Source organism: Paramisgurnus dabryanus, chromosome 23 (genome assembly GCF_030506205.2).
Source record: "Paramisgurnus dabryanus chromosome 23, PD_genome_1.1, whole genome shotgun sequence".
In the NCBI taxonomy this organism is placed as follows: Eukaryota; Metazoa; Chordata; class Actinopteri; order Cypriniformes; family Cobitidae; genus Paramisgurnus; species Paramisgurnus dabryanus.
The window spans coordinates 3,079,468-3,097,671 of record NC_133359.1 but is presented as its reverse complement, the minus strand read 5'-3'; the positions used below and the strand labels follow the sequence as shown (position 1 = coordinate 3,097,671).

General features: G+C 37.8%; 3 protein-coding genes across 8 annotated transcripts in view; 1 reads left to right on the top strand and 2 right to left on the bottom strand.

The window, feature by feature from the left end:
- Positions 1-2,796: 2,796 nt before the first annotated feature.
- Positions 2,797-5,320, bottom strand: LOC135768135 (uncharacterized). Its single transcript, XM_065277281.1, has 2 exons — positions 4,197-5,320; positions 2,797-3,187 (listed from the first exon to the last, which is right to left on the bottom strand). The coding sequence occupies exons 1-2, from the start codon at positions 5,114-5,116 to the stop codon at positions 3,154-3,156; spliced, it is 954 nt and encodes a 317-aa protein (XP_065133353.1). The 5' UTR covers positions 5,117-5,320; the 3' UTR covers positions 2,797-3,153.
- Positions 5,321-7,146: 1,826 nt separating this feature from the next.
- On the bottom strand, positions 7,147-12,943 carry prnprs3 (prion protein, related sequence 3). 5 transcript variants are annotated; one of them, XM_065277452.1, is made up of 4 exons: positions 12,821-12,943; positions 9,787-10,083; positions 9,610-9,660; positions 7,147-9,573 (listed from the first exon to the last, which is right to left on the bottom strand). In XM_065277452.1, exons 2-4 carry the CDS (start codon positions 10,079-10,081, stop codon positions 8,318-8,320), a joined length of 1,602 nt encoding a protein of 533 aa, XP_065133524.1. In that variant the 5' UTR covers positions 10,082-10,083; positions 12,821-12,943; the 3' UTR covers positions 7,147-8,317. The 5 variants fall into 5 exon arrangements, with proteins under 5 accessions (XP_065133524.1, XP_065133520.1, XP_065133522.1 ...); XM_065277448.1 differs by having other exon boundaries at positions 9,610-10,083; XM_065277450.1 differs by having other exon boundaries at positions 7,147-9,660.
- Positions 12,944-14,737: 1,794 nt separating this feature from the next.
- The window catches only part of ankrd26 (ankyrin repeat domain containing 26), a 31,354-nt gene continuing 27,887 nt past the window's right edge, over positions 14,738-18,204 (top strand). For both annotated transcript variants that reach the window (XM_065277446.1, XM_065277445.1), the window contains exons 1-10: positions 14,738-15,133; positions 15,628-15,917; positions 15,999-16,113; positions 16,206-16,379; positions 16,490-16,596; positions 16,916-17,053; positions 17,137-17,294; positions 17,465-17,497; positions 17,963-17,999; positions 18,096-18,168. In XM_065277446.1, the coding sequence (XP_065133518.1) occupies positions 15,721-15,917; positions 15,999-16,113; positions 16,206-16,379; positions 16,490-16,596; positions 16,916-17,053; positions 17,137-17,294; positions 17,465-17,497; positions 17,963-17,999; positions 18,096-18,168 (1,032 nt within the window). In that variant the 5' untranslated portion in view covers positions 14,738-15,133; positions 15,628-15,720. The remainder of the gene's footprint in view (positions 15,134-15,627; positions 15,918-15,998; positions 16,114-16,205; positions 16,380-16,489; positions 16,597-16,915; positions 17,054-17,136; positions 17,295-17,464; positions 17,498-17,962; positions 18,000-18,095; positions 18,169-18,204) is intronic.

The following is an 18,204-nucleotide window of genomic DNA, read 5'->3' as shown; positions in this document are numbered from 1 at the left end:
GTGTTCCTAATAATCCTTTAGGTGAGTGTATAATCAAAAGCTTTATTATCAAAAAGCTTTGTTTGTAGATCTATGGATTTTGTAAAACACGGCAAGTTGGAATTGCTAAAGACATAAAGGTGATATCAGAACAGATCTTAAACATGTTTCTGCTTTTAAATGTTGACATTTGTGTTTAAATATGTAAAATATCTCTTTGTATGAAACAAAACTGAGAAATTCAAAGTGTTTTGATTGTAGTATTTCTTTAAATAAATAAATTACACATTAAAACCTTTATGGTTAAAGTATGAGCTCAAAGGGACAGTACCCAAAACTAAAAATTCTGTTATCATTTTCTCACTCGCATGCTGATACAAATCTGTATAAAGATATAAGCAGGAAACAGAAACCCAATTAAATACCACTATGGAAGTCAATGGTGCTTCAAAACGGTTTGGTTATAAACGTTGCTCAAAATATATTTGTGTTCAGAAGGTTTGTAACAACATAAGGGTGAGTAAATCTAGTAGATTTTAGTAATCTGGGATTGCTCACTGTTCCTAGAGTTAAATTAAAGAAAAGGGGTGAACGTGTCGTGCATTCTCTGTTGTAGGCCCTAAATTTTGTTATAGCCTATCAGTTCATATTAGATCTGCTGCTACTTTATAGTTTTTAAATCTTTACTCAAAACACATCTCTTTCAATATCCCTTGAAGTTCCATCTCTGTACTCAATTCTGGTTTTATTTCTTATATATTGTTATATATTTTAATATGTAGATCTTATTTATTTGCAATCTTTGATGTTTCTATTTACTGTTTATTTTCTGAGGTTGTAAAGCACATTGGTCAGCTGCTGCGGTTGTAAATGGGGCTATAAATAAATGAAACTTGAAACCTACATAATGAACTATTTTATTTTTAACTCTTTATCAGGAATTTGTTTAGGGCTTTTAAGACTGCATATGACACTTGTATAAGGTTTCTATTTCTTGATAATGCTTTACAAACCTTTCTCACAATCTAAAAATGTTGGGTTATTTTCAACCAGTGTTTTCTAGGTAAATTTAACCCCCAGCTGGGTTTGTCCCTTTCTGACCCAATTCGGGTTAAAACGTTTTTTGTAAAAAGAAGTGCAACTGTTTTATTAAATCACTACTATATATTAAACACACAAATGTTTTCAACATTATGTTTCCAAGCTCCATCACCCTTAGAAGTATTTTAATTTGAGCCCTTGCAGCACAAAGGTCAACCAGTCTGCTGATCTTGTGTGTTTGCATAAGAGTGTGTTTATGATTTTGATGTGTTTGGACAGCCCAGTCTTTTTGTAATCATGCGTGCGCTTGACTCCTGATCGTTCTAATTATTTTAAGTGGTGTTTTGCAAACAGAAACTGATAGTTTCCCCTAGAGATTATCTGAAATGTATAAATACACAGACCAACAGCATCTGACTGACTCTGTATGTCTATATTTAATGTGTGCATTTGTGCATCCCTGAATAATCACAGTAATGATAATTTATTATGGGATTTGAACATCTCCCAATTTGTTAAAACTCTCCCAGATCCAAAACTCACAACTGAAAATAAATGTTTCTGACAGAATAAAGATCTTGTGTGTATGTGTTTTGGCATGCATAATCATTAATTGACAATCCTAACATCCATAAATCCCCGTAAGGCCCATAGTGCACCACTTAGGGTTTCATTAGGATCCTAATTAAACCCTGAGAGATAAATCGCTTTAAGAGTGAGCTCACGTGTCAACACGAGGAAATCAACCACATTTGAAATGAAATCAAGAGACAAACAAGTGGCACAAAACAAACCCTAGAGAAGCAAACCATCACTATGGGTTAAGAACAGTTGAATGTTTTTAGAGAATGGATATGGGGGGGGGGGTCGGTGTATGTAAGTTGATATGAGAGGATGATATGTACAGTATGCATGCAATCATACACAATGTATATTTGTTTGCTGAGAGTTGAAAGCGCTTTTGATTGTGCTTCTCTGTGCTGTTTGCCATGTAAATATTAAACATCTCACGACAGGTGGTGCAGTTAAAAAAAAGATTTCATTTTAATTATTAAAAAATCAAGGCCTACTTGCACGCACCTAAAGGATTATTAGCAACACCATACTAATACTGTATTTGACCCCCTTTCGCCTTCAGAACTGCCTCAATTCTAAGTAGCATTGATTCAACAAGGTGCTGAAAGCATTCTTTAGAAATGTTGGCCCATATTGATAGGATAGCATCTTGCAGTTGATGGAGATTTGTGGGATGCACATCCAGGGCACAAAGCTCCTGTTCCACCACATCCCAAAGATGCTCTATTGGGTTGAGATCTGCTGACAATGGGGGCCATTTTAGTACAGTGAACTCATTGTCATGTTCAAGAAACCAATTTTGAAATTATTCGAGCTTTGTGACATGGTGCATTATCCTGCTGGAAGTAGCCAACAGAGGATGGGTACATGGTGGTCATAAAGGCATGGACATGGTCAGAAACAATGCTCAGGTAGGCCGTGGCATTTAAACGATGCCCAATTGGCACTAAGGGGCCTAAAGTGTGCCAAGAAAAAAACCCACACACCATTACATCATTGCATTAATGAGAAATTGAACAGGTGTTCCTAATAATCCTTTAGGTGAGTGTAGGTACAATAAACAAAATGTTTACGTTCATTAAATGTGATTTGTGGCTATGAATCCAACATACATGTAGTCCTATTACGTGATAGATGACAGAAAAACAGGAGGCCAACAGGCTCTCTAGCTGATTTTTCTGACTGATTTGTATTCCAGCGTTAACAAAATTACAAAAGCAAGCTACTAATACTTTGCATAATCCATTGATAAATCATTCTGATAAATTCAAGCTCAGATGCATGTAAATGTAAACATAAATGTAAGATTTGAGACAACTATGAATATCTGAGTCAATATTCTCTTTAATTGACCTTATTATAGGGAAGAACTAAGGGTGAAACATTCATACAGTCCACAGGCTTACTTTTTCACAACATGGACAGCATCTGTTCCTGTGAAAACATTGTAATATTTAAGATATATGGTTTTGACCTGAGACTTCACATGGCACATCTTTAAAAACTCTGCTTTTATTCCTATCTCGCCGATCATGTCTTGAAGACCACTGCTCCATCTTATCCATGTGGAGCTTCAGACTGAGGTTTCACACTGAAAGTTTGCCAAAATATATTATCAGTATGCTTAAATCCAATTCAATAACAAAACAAAGTTCAATATTAAAGTAAAACATGGGCATTAGTGAGAGATTACAGTCAATGGTTGCATATATAATTTATACTTTAAGCCTTCATGAAAGTTGGCTACAGTGAGAAGATACAGATGTGAAAACATACAGACGTGGAAAAAATAAGAGACCATTTCAGTTTTAGTTTTTCTAGATATACTATTATAGGAATGTGTTCATTCTGTCAACTACCAACAACATTTCTGCCAAATTCTTAATAAAAATTATGTTTATTTACAGAAAATTGAAATGGGGAAACATGGTCATAATAACAAAAAAGGCAGGCAGTGTTTTCCAATCTTCAAAAGTGCAGAGAAAACAAGTTCAAATTCATTTCTCAACAACAAAATACTAATGTTTTACATTTTAGGAAAAAAAAAGGAAAAACCCTGATCTTCATCTTTCATGGGTCTTGTAATGCTCTCAGTCTTTTACATTTGCTGTTGGGTGACTTAATGTCCCTTCCAAGGTTTGCTTTTGTTAAAATTTGTTGACACTTGACTGAATTGGTCACTATACATCTAGAAATGATGTTTAAAGTCCAAACTGGAGTGGTCTCTTATATTTTCCACGGCTATATGACACAAACTGACATGGGTGACGCATAGGCCAATGACTGTCTTCTTGGTCATTGTGGGTTTTTTTGACAGCATAAATTGGTAACACATTACAAGATTTTAATTGTTAACTTTAGTAAATGCATTGCTAACAGGAACTAACAATATAGTTTAAGGGTTACTCATAAATCTATATGATAAAAGTGCGGACCAAGCATCTTTAACACAATTTACTGCAATCTTTTGTTGTGAAATGATATGCCTATGTGTAAATTTCATTATTTTTAATTCACTTTTGATACGCAAATGACCTTCAGCATACTTTAAAAGAACAATATAATTTCAGTTATTTGAATTCAGCATTTCTAAAGTTTACCCTTTCTTCTTGCATGTTGTTTTCCAGACTTTACTTAGTAGGGTTCTCCTGAGCGCGTGGCAGCCCCTGATATACAGTAAGGGTGTAAAAACTGCGTTCACTCGTGGCAAAATGCGCATTGGATCCGAACCCTCATTTCTAAACGCTGAGCACGAGGAGCCCGCTAAATTACACGCGATAGCATTCAGAAAAAGAGGCAACCATGCCACCAGAAAGCACACGGCAACCACAATAATAAGATACACGGATGCGCGCTTGTTGTCTCGTTCCGCGCTCGGGGGCTCGCGTCCCAGCTGATATTTGGCAATGAAAAACAACCTGATGTTTAACCCAATCATGATTACAACCGTGAATATGTTTGCCACAAAAGTACCAATGGCCGTCACTTTCCTAGCGACCCCCACAGTCACCACATTTTGTACAGCAACGATCGCGAAAGCATAAACCCAGTACGCCAAAATCACCAGTAAGGTTCTGTTACGGGTCATGCGTTGGGAGTATTTAAAAGGTGCCACTACAGCGTGGTACCGGTCAGCCTGCGCGGCCAGAATCGCCATGTAGGACAAACCCAAAAAGGTGGGCACGATGAATAAAGTGCGCGTCGGGGAGTCATAAAAGTCACGCACATCCAAAACCCCACAATAATAATACGACACACCTGAGCAGATGTCACTGAGACACGTGCTGAGCATATACATGAAACGATTCTCGCTGCGCAACGCTCGGTTCATCATTATGGAGAGAAATACGGACGCGTTCATAAAAACGATGGCGGTGGCGAGGATTATATTGAAAAGAAATAAAAGCACGTTGCCAAAACTGGTGAGAGGCAGCACGGTGGCCAGACCCAGAGGACTATCAGAAATATTCATAGTGTCAGTAAAAGCAGTTATGAGAAAGAGAACAGAGCCATCTCTCATCCAGAAAATGTTTGCGCACTGTAGGCTACGCGCGTACGCGTTTAAAAAGACGCGCGCGCGGAGGGTTCTGGTCTCCCCTGACGTACCAGAGTTATTCTTAGAATGTAAAACAATATGTCCAAACTGTTTTTATTTAAATATTCATTGAAGCATAAGAAAGAGAGCGCGCATTTATTGCACAATATGGTAAATGACACAGATTCCCATATATACTAGTCAACATTTGAAGTGGATCAAAAACATTTATCAAAGTCATCCTAAGACAAGAACGGGTATTGGGTATTGGTTTAAAGACAACTTTTAGTAAAGGTTTTGATCCACTTCAAATGTTGACTAGTGTAGTTCCATGGTTTTGAGGCCATGTGTGGAAACATATAGGGTGTTGTCTAACAAAAGTTAACAAAACGTATGCTAAACAAAAGGTGAAATGTACATGCAACATTCATGCAGTAAATTTATACCTTTTTATTGTCATGTACACAGTGATTACATAACAATAAAATATGTCATGTACACATGTAAAAACAATGTCATTACTTCCATAGGTCTCCATTTGAAAGGCAAACAGTAGTCTGACACCCAGACACACTTAACAGCAGATGTAAAACCAAGATGAACTGTGCTTAAATGTGAAATAAACATAAGAGCAGTTTTATCCGTTCCCCTCCAGCTGTCATTGCTAAACAACAGCAGCTTTGAGTTGTGTAGCTTTATATTGTCATCTCTTTTTCACATTAAATTATTAAGATGGTTTGTTTCTGTTTATTAGTTCATCTTTAATTTGCAACTTTAATTGCAATGCAATTCTTTGTTCTTTAGACATTTCACAGTCCTGCAGCAACCCCACTAACCTTGACTATCTTGTGACAAGTCAGTGTAATCTTATCTTATCTATTAATCATTTAGGGCAGATCCACCTCATCCTCTTATTTGACGGTATGAGTCCTTTCTCAACAAACGTCCTTTCTATCACCAATCCCTTTGTCGCAAATACTTTATTGTGGCCTACGTGAATTCACATGTGCCCATTCCATTGGAAAACTCAACCTCAAAGTGACCTCTGACCCCTTCTGATTGAACATCATCATGTAGTAGCAGAAGAAATGTTTCTGACATGTTTGTCTGATCTCAAACTATGTCATTATTAACAGAAAAATATTGTGATCAGTTCCTGTGTGCACATGCATTTGCTCTGCCTGGTTAACCTCGGTAATGAGCACCAGTGTGGGCATTTTCATCTCCTGTGATGTTTTGTTGAACACAAGTTATCTTCCCGAGGGTTGGTTTATATTCCAAAATACAAAGGTGAAGATTATTGTTTCTGATAGATGTGACAGCCCTAACAGATACATGGTGCTAATGGTTGTCAACTAAGGGTTTAATTAAGATGCTTATTTGTTAACCAATCCCTTTATGAATAGGACATGTGTCAACATGACAAAATTAAGTGGAATTAAAAAAACATAATGAGGGAAACAGTAAAGCACTTCCACAAGAGTTGCTCAATAGATGCGGATCACTGGCGAACATTTAGGCCGCATTTACACTGCCTGACCCACGGACGTGTAAGTGGTTTCAGGCCTCATTCATATGTGGAAATAAATCAGATATAAATCGGATACATGCATTTGTGTCCGCAATGTAAGTGGACATATCGGATATTCCCATGTCAAGATTTTTTGTGCATCATTAAAAAAATTCCTGGACACCACCTGCGGTCACTTAGAGTAATGTTGAAGTTTTATGTCTTTTTATTACAGGAATAAAGCTCTTGTATAACCATTTTGTCTGTGCATATTGCAACATTTAACTTTCTCTGTGGTTTAAGCTGTTGTGGTTTAGTATGTCTACCTTGAATTGTTTCGCCAAGTGTAAATGCAGGTTTCGGATATACGAGACTTACCCAACCTGACAACATTATGGAAAATGAATGGCTTTCCAAAGCTGACGCAGATGTCTGCTGAATAATTTGCTATGCAAACATCCCAAACGCAGGCACTTTTTCCAAAATCAAAAGACAGACAAGTAGCTAAGGTGCTAATCATTATTTTACTCTTGAGTTATGGTACAGTAACAGTACAAACAATTTCAACATTCAAGACATGTCAAAGCATCACATTAACATCACATATGGGTCTTCGGTAATACGACCTTAAGAGTATTATAGTCTGCTGTTTGTTTCATTGAATGCCAAAGTCCTTTAATATAAGAAGAATGATATAGCAAAGTGCTCAACTTCTTTGACAACCTAATATAAACTCTTAAGTGTTAGCAGTATTGTTCAATGAAACCATAGTAAACAAACTATTAAAAAAGGTTTACATTCAAATAAAACTGGTGCATTATCCCAGAGCCGCTTGATATCCAATGTACCGCATAACAAAACAATCTGTCTGTACAGGGTTTTAGTGCCAAACTACATTTAACCTGTGAGTAACAGCCATAATATCGTACGTAGTACTGTTGAGAACGAACTGATATGTACACACAAGTGAAGTTATATAACAAAACCAACAGTGGAAAGCTACGAAAACCAATTAAATTATTTTATAAGAACAATTAAAGAGGAATAATTATGTCAGTAGAACAGTTCAAACAATAAAAAATACTAAAAACTTTTCAAGTTAAATACTAAACAAGAAGTGCACATAAAAACACAAAAAATATGGTTGGTTGTTTAAAGTAGTTTTGCCAGTCGAACAACAAGAGTTAAAACCAAGTCATGCATGTTTTTTGGGATATTAGAGTACTCGTGCGATATGTCGTGTAGAGATGTCATGAAACAACATGCGAGATGGTCACTGGCAGTGTTAAAATATGAAAAACTGAATAGTGGATACCATACAAACTTTGAAATGGATTTAACATGGCCAATGCCAAATTATTCAGTACCTTAAGTTGCAATTTCAAATGACTAGGAGGAACTATTCATGTTAGTCATTGTGAGCAACGATACTACTAGTTAGTCTTACTGAGATAGTCTCTTATTGTTAGTGCGTCTGCTAAATGTTCAAGTAGTCTTTTAACAGTGCATTACTGTCTGAAGTTTTCAAAAACATCCAAGAGGAATTTCTGGAATAAAATGTAATGGGTGTTAACAATGATTTGTTTCCAGCTGAGAGTCCAAACCTTACGTCAGATTTTCCTATTTTTGACTTTGTGACTTCTCCTGCAACCTCTTTCAGAAAGTCAGTAATGTCTTCATAGAAATGAACTGATGATAATAGACAGAATGCTTGTAAGGACTACTCCATGGCCAAGAGGTCCAGACAGGTGACCGTTATTGCCTCTGGTTTGTTGATCGACGTTACTACGAACTTGCACCTGTTTTGCTGCATGCTGCTCTGCGTAAACCATGTAAAGCTCGACACAGCGTCGTGCTTTCATTTGCTCGATTAACGCAGGATAGCCAATCTCCATAATGCTAACGGTATCATCAACATCCTTAGGTACCTCTTCTACACCCTGGGTTTGCTTCTGAGGTTGACCGGGTGTTTGAGTCAGCTTGGGGGTTTCTAATAAGGGGCCATTTGTACTGGTTTCAGATGCAGCTCTTTCAAGGGTAAAATTGGTGCTTGTGGGATCTTCTTGGGCGACAGCAGAATCAGTAGCCTCCTCACCACCAGCTGCAGCTTGAAGCTCAAGCAGATCCATGGATCTCCTTGATCTGCTATTACCCTTATCTCGGAGCAAGTCTTTCCTTTTCATGCAGTTGTCCATGTACTTATCATAAGACTGAGGTGGAGGATTCTGGAAAATGTCATGAGGGTCATTGTTACTTTGACCCCCAGAAGTTGATCCAGAACCGTCTGGCCTGACACCTTGAGAGTTGGTGTTCTGATTCACATTGCCGTTAGGGGGTGTTTGACCATAGCGTTTGTACATGTAGTTATTATAGTAATATTCTTCCTGCGGGTTGTTGAAATTAAAACGAGGGCGGGGAAAACTTCCAATACCGTAGCCAATAGCCATGCCGGCAACTGCTCCGACCCCTGCGGCCATAAGTGCCTGCTTGCCGAATCCCTTAGAGTTCATGGAAGGACCCATACCCATATTCTGCACGGACTGGGCAAAGGGTGATCTACCAGCACCGTAATTGTTACGCCCATAAGAACCGTAGTTACCACCGTAGCCTGGACTCATGATTTTGTTATTGGGGTTCCAGTAAGGGTATGCACCTGCACCTGCACCTGTGCCTGCTCCTGGTCTTACTGCACCCCCTCCATACTGGTTAGGATAGGAACCTCCTGCTCCTCGGACTGGATAGCCTGGATAAGAGCCTCCAGCTGGGTAGGGGTTTCCTCCTGCTTGTCCAGGGTACCTATTGGGGTAAGAACCTGCTCCCCCTGGGTAGCCACCTTGAGCTGGGTAACCACCTTGTGCTGGATTTCGGGCTGGGTAGCCACCTTGAGCAGGGTAACCTCCTTGGGCTGGGTAGCCACCTTGAGCAGGGTAACCTCCTTGGGCTGGGTAGCCACCTTGAGCAGGGTAACCACCCTGTGCTGGATTTCGGCCAGGGTAGCTACCTTGAGCTGGATAACCACCTTGGGCTGGGTAACCACCTTGAGCTGGATAACCACCCTGTGCTGGATTTCTCCCTTGAGCTGGATAACCACCCTGAGCAGGATAACCACCTTGAGCTGGAACCCCACCCTGAGCTGGGTAACCACCTTGTGCTGGATTTCGGCCTGGGTAGCTACCTTGAGCAGGGTATCCACCTCCAGGATTCCGGTTTGGTACCTGAGGTTGCCGAGGGTAGTTTACTGGAGCTGAATGTGTATCGTGTGTTTTTGATGGTGTACCTTTGTTACTGCTGCTGCTGCCACCTTGAGTTCCAGTGCTGGATCCACCTTTGTTACTACTAGTTTTGCCCCAACCAAACCCACCTTTACTCCCTCCTCCTCGTTTGCCCACAGCTAAGACCACAAGAGCCATAAAGAGCAGTAGTACCGTTAGACGAGCCATTTCTGTAGAAAGACAATATAATTTGCAAAATTTAATGAAAATATTTTTCAACTGTATATATGATGTGGTCAAGTCTATTTACATGCATGACCTTAAACTCATTATGCTAAACACAGTGTTCTGTTAAAAAAACCTAATAATTCTAAGTAGCGATGCGCGATAATTTGCATGGAATTTGCATCTCGCCAGTGAAGCCAGTTCCATGAAGTAAATCGCCATTTACTACACAAAGCCGTAGTTCACTGACAATCGGGGAAATTTTCACATTAATTATCGCGGACGTTTAACATGCGATTATGTATGCGATATGGCCCAGCTTGTAAGTGAACTACGGCTTTTTGTAGTAAATGCCGCTCCATCTGAAAGCAGCTGATGGCGATTTACTACTAATCAAGGAACCAGCTTAACTGACGAGATGCGCATATCAACGCATGCAAATTAACGTGCATCCCTAATTCTAAGGTAAGCACAGTTTCTGATTTTTCTGATAGTTTCATGGGGCAAGTAACCAGGCCAGCCAGGTGCTTTGATAGCAGTCTAAACTAAATGATAGCAGAAGTTTTAAGCAGTAAACCTGCAATGGCTTGCCTGACCTAATAAACATCAAAGTCTACAAACTACACTAATCAACATTTGAAGTGGATTACCACCTTTCATAAAAGTTGTCTTAAAAAGTTTTTTTTATCTTAGAATAACTTTGATTAACTTTTTCATCAATTTCTAGTGCATTTCGGTAGCGCCTAACTGCAGAACGCGACATCCAGGGGATGGGGTTGGATCCAGATGTGGAGCTGGATCGCTTCCCACTGCATTTTGATTGGTCAGCCACATCATGCATGTGTTGGTGAGTTGGATTTCCACATTGTCTGGTAACACGGAAAAACAATACTCCTAAATTACTACAAATAGGGGCGATTTCCTGGACAGAGATTAGACTAGTCCTAGACTAAAATAAATGTAAAAACTATCCAAACTGAAAACGACTTGTACTGACATATCTTAGAATACATCAGTGCCCTTTGTTTTGCCACAAAATGCACACAAGTAATGTTTTTAGTAAGGCATGTTTGTTAAAACTAGTTACATTTCCAAATTAAACTAAGGCCTAGTCCTGTCTTAAACTAATCCCTGTCTGGGAAACCACCCCTTAAAGTAGTGCCTACAAGGTGAAATGTAAGGTTTTTTGTTATAATGTTTTGGAGTAATAGCAAACAAGATAACACACATCTGGTATGAGTTATCTAACCAGGTGCAGTTAAATACCTTTAAATGAATGCAGTATATTGAACTTGTTTCATCATGTCTTTGCCTACAGACATGGTTTCCCTCATAGGTGGTTTACTTTTCTTACAAATTAAAATATAAAATAAAAATGTTGTGTCTATATATTTACTCATATGAGCAACTAGCAATGTAATAATCCCTCAGATTTATATAGATAATTTAAGAGCAAACGTTGACGACCACTGTTTGCAACTAATTGCAGGCTGCAACATCGTAAATATGCCGGTTCATCTGGCGGAGGAAACTACATAAAGTGGGAGGAGTTGGGTCTGGATCACCTCACCCTGGATGTTGTGTTCTGCATTAAGGCCATCTTGTTTTTTTGGACTTGTCTGAATCTGTACCAATCACCTAATATTTTTGTTATTAGTCCCCAAAGCAAATAAGTTCAAAGATTTTTAGTATACATGCAAAACAACTTGGGTTATTTTAAACCCAGCGTTGGGTCAAAAGGGACAAACCCGAACCATTGGGTTGTAAATTAACATATGCTGGGTTGTTTCAGACCAAAACACTGGGTTGTTTTAATCCATTGTTGGGTCAATAATAAACATTTGGGTTAATTTAACCTTTTATTTCGAGTTTTTGTCTTTTTTGGAGCTCGACAGATATGGCCACCATGAACTGTTGTTGTAACATTGCATTTTTACATAATATTTGATCCAAGGATAAACAACAGCATTGATGTTTTGGAACAACCCCAATTTATTAGCAAATTTACAATTCTGGACAAACTTTTCCTTCAAAGAAAGTAAAACAAGAATACATCCATAAAGTATAATGCATAATTCTCCATTGATACCAAATGTAAATAAACAAAAATACGTAGGCTGTGAACATACTGGCTAGCTTTATATCTAACACAATTCTGCAATATTTCACCTAAATCATTCCAAAATAATAAATAATTGCCCAGTTCGTTTAAAAACAGGATTATCATCATGATCATTGATGTCAAATGCAATGTTAGGTATAAAAACATTAGCCTATAGGATCAAGGAGGGTGTGTTTTACTGCATGGGGGCCATTTTTAACATCCATCCAAGCTTTTATCTCAGGATTCATTAAACATTTCAATGAAATACATTACAATACATTACATTCAATGAATTTGACAATACTAAAACAAATAACACTAAAAACAAATAGATTATATAACTGCGCAAAATGTGAGTAACAAACGCATTTTATTTAAATATACAATAAATGCAAATAGTATTTTCTAAGCTGTTGACAACAACTGTAAATGCCCGCGTGTGGCGTAGATTTACTGTCGCCTAGATTTTTTACGTGTTTACAAATGCTTTAAATAACGGTACTATTATTAGGCGTGCGTGTGACCTAAATACACCTGTTATAATAAAGCACACGCACAGATTGATCAACGACGACCAAATAAAACACAACATTCGCTGTTTGTTACGATTACAAATCAGATTTTAATCGCTACAGTACCTGCGTGTTGATTTCAGTACGTCTCCCCGATGAATGTTGTTCCCCAGGCGCGTTCCTGTTAGTGACGAAAGTTTCCTATACCGTGCGCGATCCCGAAACGAGCCCCCTGTTTGCGCATGCGTATTGTCTGTCCCTAATCCTTTTTTTTTGACGTCATTTACCAGAACCCTCTGACTGATACTGTAATTATATATAAAAAAAACTTCAATGTAATTATCCCACACTTATTCATTTAGGGTGAGAACTTATTCTACTATTATGTTGGACTAAACCTTAAACTCACAATTTCTGAGACAAAGGAATATAAGTATGGATTTAAATCATTTCAGTTGCAAGGTTTAAATGGCTGTGGCAATTTTTCTAAAATTCAATGTTTCAAATTTCTTATTGGAAATGTTTTAATAATGCACATATTGCTTTAACTGGTAATCAATTTATTTAATTTAATTTAATTTAATTTAATTTAATTTAATTTAATTTAATTTAATTTAATTTAATTTAATTTAATTTAATTTAATTTAATTTAATTTAATTTAATTTAATTTTATAAGTCATGTTTACTTCCCATCTCACTAATCTTTATTTTTATTTGACTAATAAAATACAGTTTTTTTAATGACATTTCTCCTTTTCCCAGAAAAAAACAGGAACATTGACAGAAGTTTATATGCCATAAAAAAACCAAAACAATATCTCAAAAAGCACATTTTTTCCAAAATGTGGCTGCAAAAAAAATAAAAAAATAAATAAACAGAAGTGGTGATTTCAGCATTTGAGCTTCGGCAGCCCATTCCAACACACATCTTGCTTCCTAAATTGGACAGAATTCACTTTTGAGTCCTGATTTGTATTCACACTGAAACTACATTAGCAAAAATTTATATTCAACCAAATTTTCTCTTGATTTATGCATTAAACAGTAGTTTATTTCTTTCGTTCATTATCTTGTTTGATTTTCTTTGTCAAAGCATCTCATTTATTCTGATTCAGCTCCTGGAAGTGAAGTAAACATTTTAGAGATGATTTAAACACTGACATTAATGAGCTTTTAAAGATGATGAAAGGTAGAGTTAAAGAGAGTCAGTATAGTAATGCTGCTAAGATGAAACCACATGTCAGGACAGTCTATTGTTTGTAGAGTGGTAAAGGATTTTAAATTATAGCTTTCTAGCTAATGTCTGAGATACACAAATGGGTGAATGAGCTTATTCTGGCATGATAGAGTAAACTCGAAATGCTAAATGCACTTTCTGCCAATGACAGGAACATTCTTTGTCTATAATGGTTTAATGCTATGGATAGGACTATAGGCCTATGTGCATACTGTTGACTTCAAAATTACATCACATATCAAAAGAATTAAATGTTGACAAATTAATGCAGAAATTGGTGCATATGTTTGTTGAAAACACGAGTATTCATACTGCAAGAATATTACTAGGCAAAATAAACAGGCATCAAACACTTAACACAACCTCTTTAGCCGTTACAGAACAAAATGATAGCTCTTAAATAACAGTGAGTAATAATAAATATTTCTAAATATTTTAACCTTGAACAATAAACAAGCAATACATCTTATTTTGGTACAGCAAAATCATTAGGTGCGTTCAGCTTCACGCCAAAAGAACTGAATGGCAGATGACGTCAAAGTACCGCGAGAGCAAATCAAAATTAGCCTTCGCCATATGATTACTTGAATTGCTCTCGCGGTATTTCGACGTAATTTGCCTGTAAGTTATTGCTTTTAACCACCTGCTTAAAACGTGTTGTACTCTAACCAATCACAAGCTATGATCAGGCGATTTGACCAATCATAATCGAGTTTCTCAAGCCAAAGTCTGAGTAATCATTGGAAGATACCAATGCCTATCATTAATTTAAACTGTCCAATAGAGGATGAGGACGTCCTAAAGCCCGCCTTCTCCCTCTGGTTTCCGCGTGTTACATTCCGTGTGGAAACTTGTGTCAAACATAACGAGTTCCGTTTCGTTTGTATATTAATAAATATAAAAACATACAAGTTTTAATACATGTATAACATTTACCCTAACCACAGAATTCCCATTCGTTTTGTTTATGTAATAATACAACTTGATAATAGAATAAGATAAGATAAAATAAGATAAGATATTATACTGTTGCTATGGTAACAGAAGCAACTAGCTTGCTAGCATCGTAAACGGCTCCGCGGTCTGAGGAAACTCGATGCGTCCTCCTTGATAATAAACATCATTTTTGAACACTTTTCTTGTTTTAATTTATTAAAAACAACATTGCCGACCAGACACTTTACTATAAACCACAATGTAGGTGAGTTTGTATCCACGTCGCGTTATTTGGTTGACTAGATTAACGTGTCAAGATGAGCTGATCGGTGTGAAATTACATACTTTAAATGTACGCGGTTTATATTTTGAAAGCATTGCTTTACACGTTAAATTAAATTATCAAATATTCCTCTTATCTTATAGATTATCTTAGTCAAGATAACACTGTCTTAACATAGTATTTTGGACATGTACCATGGTAATTCAATAACATTCTTAGATTGTAATATCTAAGAGTATAGTGTAAATACTGTAGTATATGAAAATGTTTGTTAGTGTTACCATCTTTTACCATCATTGTAATATGGTAGCACTACAGTACTGGACACCCAGACCAGATGACTGCATATTAAACTGTAAATAATATGCATTTATTTATACTTAATGTATAATTGGTAGTACAAGGAACACTGGCTGCGCTTGCATGTGACAGGTTATCTCTCTGTCATTATTAAATAACTCTAATCCTCTTTCCAGGCTTTAGTATTAGAGGATGAGACATGTGAGGTGATCAGTACCTGAAGGTCAGGTAGACTCCGATCGGCTGAGGGAAATGTGCCATCACGCATCATGAAGAAAATATTCAACTTCAAGAAAAAGAAGGGCTCCCCCAGCCCATCCGAGACGGGCAGCGTGCTTTCGGCCAGCTACGATGTAAAGGAGAAAGACCTCGGGAAGGTCCATAAGGCTGCGTATGGTGGAGATGTGACCAAACTTAGACAACTGGCCAAAAAGAGCGATTTAAACCAGCTAGACAAAGATAACAGGTAATGTTCGGTGCACTTAAACCTTAACCTGTCTTAAGTATTAGACCCTTACGTCATAATCCTGTGTGATTGGACCTACAGAACCGCCTTACACATCGCTTGTGCCTGTGGACACACAGATGTGGTTCAGTTCTTGGTGGAGAACAAAGTCAAACTAAACTTATGCGACAATCAGAACCGGTCCGCCTTAATGAAGGTACATCTGTATGTTTTTAGGAGTTCTGGGAATCATAAAAATATTAGTATTAAAAGTTAACTTGCATGTCTTTGTCTTTTGGTGCTCGGCAGGCGGTTCAGTGTGAGCAGGACCGGTGCGTTTCTTTGCTCCTGGATCATGAGGCTGACCCAAACCTGGTGGACATCAATGGAAACACAGCACTACACCTGGCCGCCCGTATCCCCTCCCTACCTGTGGCCATGCAGCTGTTGGAGCATGCGGCCAACATCAACGCCCAGAACAAGGTAATACTTAAGTAAGCACATTGCGTAAGGTTTCAGTCGTTGTTGGTTTTAAAGGATTGTATTACAATTAAATACAATCCTGCTAAGTGTTTCTTTTATTGGATGGATAGGATGGGAACACTCCATTGATGCTGGCTGTGATGGAAAACCACACAGACATGACGGAGCTTCTGTTGAAAGAAGGCGCAGATGTTAATGTGAAGAACCAAGAGCAACGGTAAGATGGGAACTACAAAGGAAAGTTCATCCACATTTTACTAAAAATGAACTGGTGTCCATATTTGCTCACCAGATAATTTTGTTTGGTCAATATTACACAAAGTGTCACCGCAGTGACGCAGCGTGAGTTCCCTCAAAAGGGAACTGTAACAATGTTTCTTAAAAGGTAACACAATGAAACCTTGCTCTCACCTGAAATGTGCCCCCACATTTAGTCCTTGAATTTGAGGGTATTGGACCTGGAAAGTCCTTGAAAGGTCCTTGAATTTAAAGTTAACTAAAGTGTGGGAACCCTGCATCTTTATTTTTCTGCTCAGGTCTGTGTTGATGATAGCAGCGTGCAATGGTCAAATCAGCATGGTGCGTTTGCTCCTGCAGTACGATGCCGACATCACAGCGAAAGACAATAAAGGATGGTCCTCTGATGATTATGCCGTCATGAACGGACATCACGCGTAAGGACTTAAAATTTGACTGCTTACATTTGCATAACATACATCTTCATGGACAATAAAAATGTGTGTCTTCTCGTTTCCAGCTGTTCTCATCTAATCATTGAGCATGGTACCAAGAGAAAATCTCTGCAGTCTCCGTCCCATTTCACTGCCGGTAAAAACAGAGGGACGTCCATGCTGGGCAGCCCCGGCGGTATCGGGGCCAGTTTGCATCTGGGCGGACCAGCTCTGGATAAAGACGGTGAGAAATATTTTTTTTAGCGATTCATGAATCAATGATTTTAGTCTTGTCCGCACTTATACATATGTATGATATGGTTTGTCTGTCACAGTGGTTTGCAGTATTACCTGCAGTGTTTTGAATTTTGCTTGGTTGTGTTTCCACTGTTATATCACGCTCACCTGCCGTAGCAGCAGGAAGCAGTTTTGCAGGAGCAGGGAAAGGTGTGTATGTACTGTAGAATAGACACAACAACAAGTTTATTTGGTACCTAAAGAAAAAATGGTGTGTTGGTAAAATTTGTGCTTCTTTCTGCTGTGTTTGTGATGTTGGGGTCAACACATCTTTTAATGTTGACTTTAAAGGGGTCATATCATGAAAATCGCAGGGTTTAAACTTAATGTGTTGAACTGGAATACTGCAAAAACATCTTATTTAAAAATCTTCATGGGTGCCCACATTCACACATCAACAACATTAGTTATGGGGCATTTGTATGAGCCCGACAATAAAAATAAAAGAGTTGGATATGACCCCTTTTTAAAGACAAATAGCTACTGTAGTTAGATTCAGTGTTGCTCAAACAACAAACTTTTTCATGCTATTATTATTATTATTTGGTCACTCACCTGTGTTATATTTATATCACAGTCCTTACTTGGTAATTTGTATTTTATTTCTCTCTTCAGATACAGAAGACATTTCACACACAGACTCCATTAGCAGGTAAGAAGTTAATTGATTTTTTTAGACAGAAATGAGTAATAAAACCTCTAGAGATTACTGCAATTGCTGTAATCATGCCATTTTTTTTCATTAAAGGGCATCAAAAAGTGGAGCTGCAGACTCATGGGCTTCCTCAGAAGATGATCAGGAGATAGACTGCAGCCCAAAGGTATTTCTCAGTTCTGTCACCCTGTACATGGCAATA

Bases quoted from the DNA above. Each gene is read 5' to 3' on its own strand.
- LOC135768135 (XM_065277281.1), bottom strand. From the start codon at position 5,116: ATGAGAGATGGCTCTGTTCTCTTTCTCATAACTGCTTTTACTGACACT. The intron at 3,188-4,196 runs GTAAACTTTAGA...GCAAACTTTCAG, and splicing joins ACAACATGCAAGAAGAAAGG to TGTGAAACCTCAGTCTGAAG.
- prnprs3 (XM_065277447.1), bottom strand. From the start codon at position 10,081: ATGGCTCGTCTAACGGTACTACTGCTCTTTATGGCTCTTGTGGTCTTA.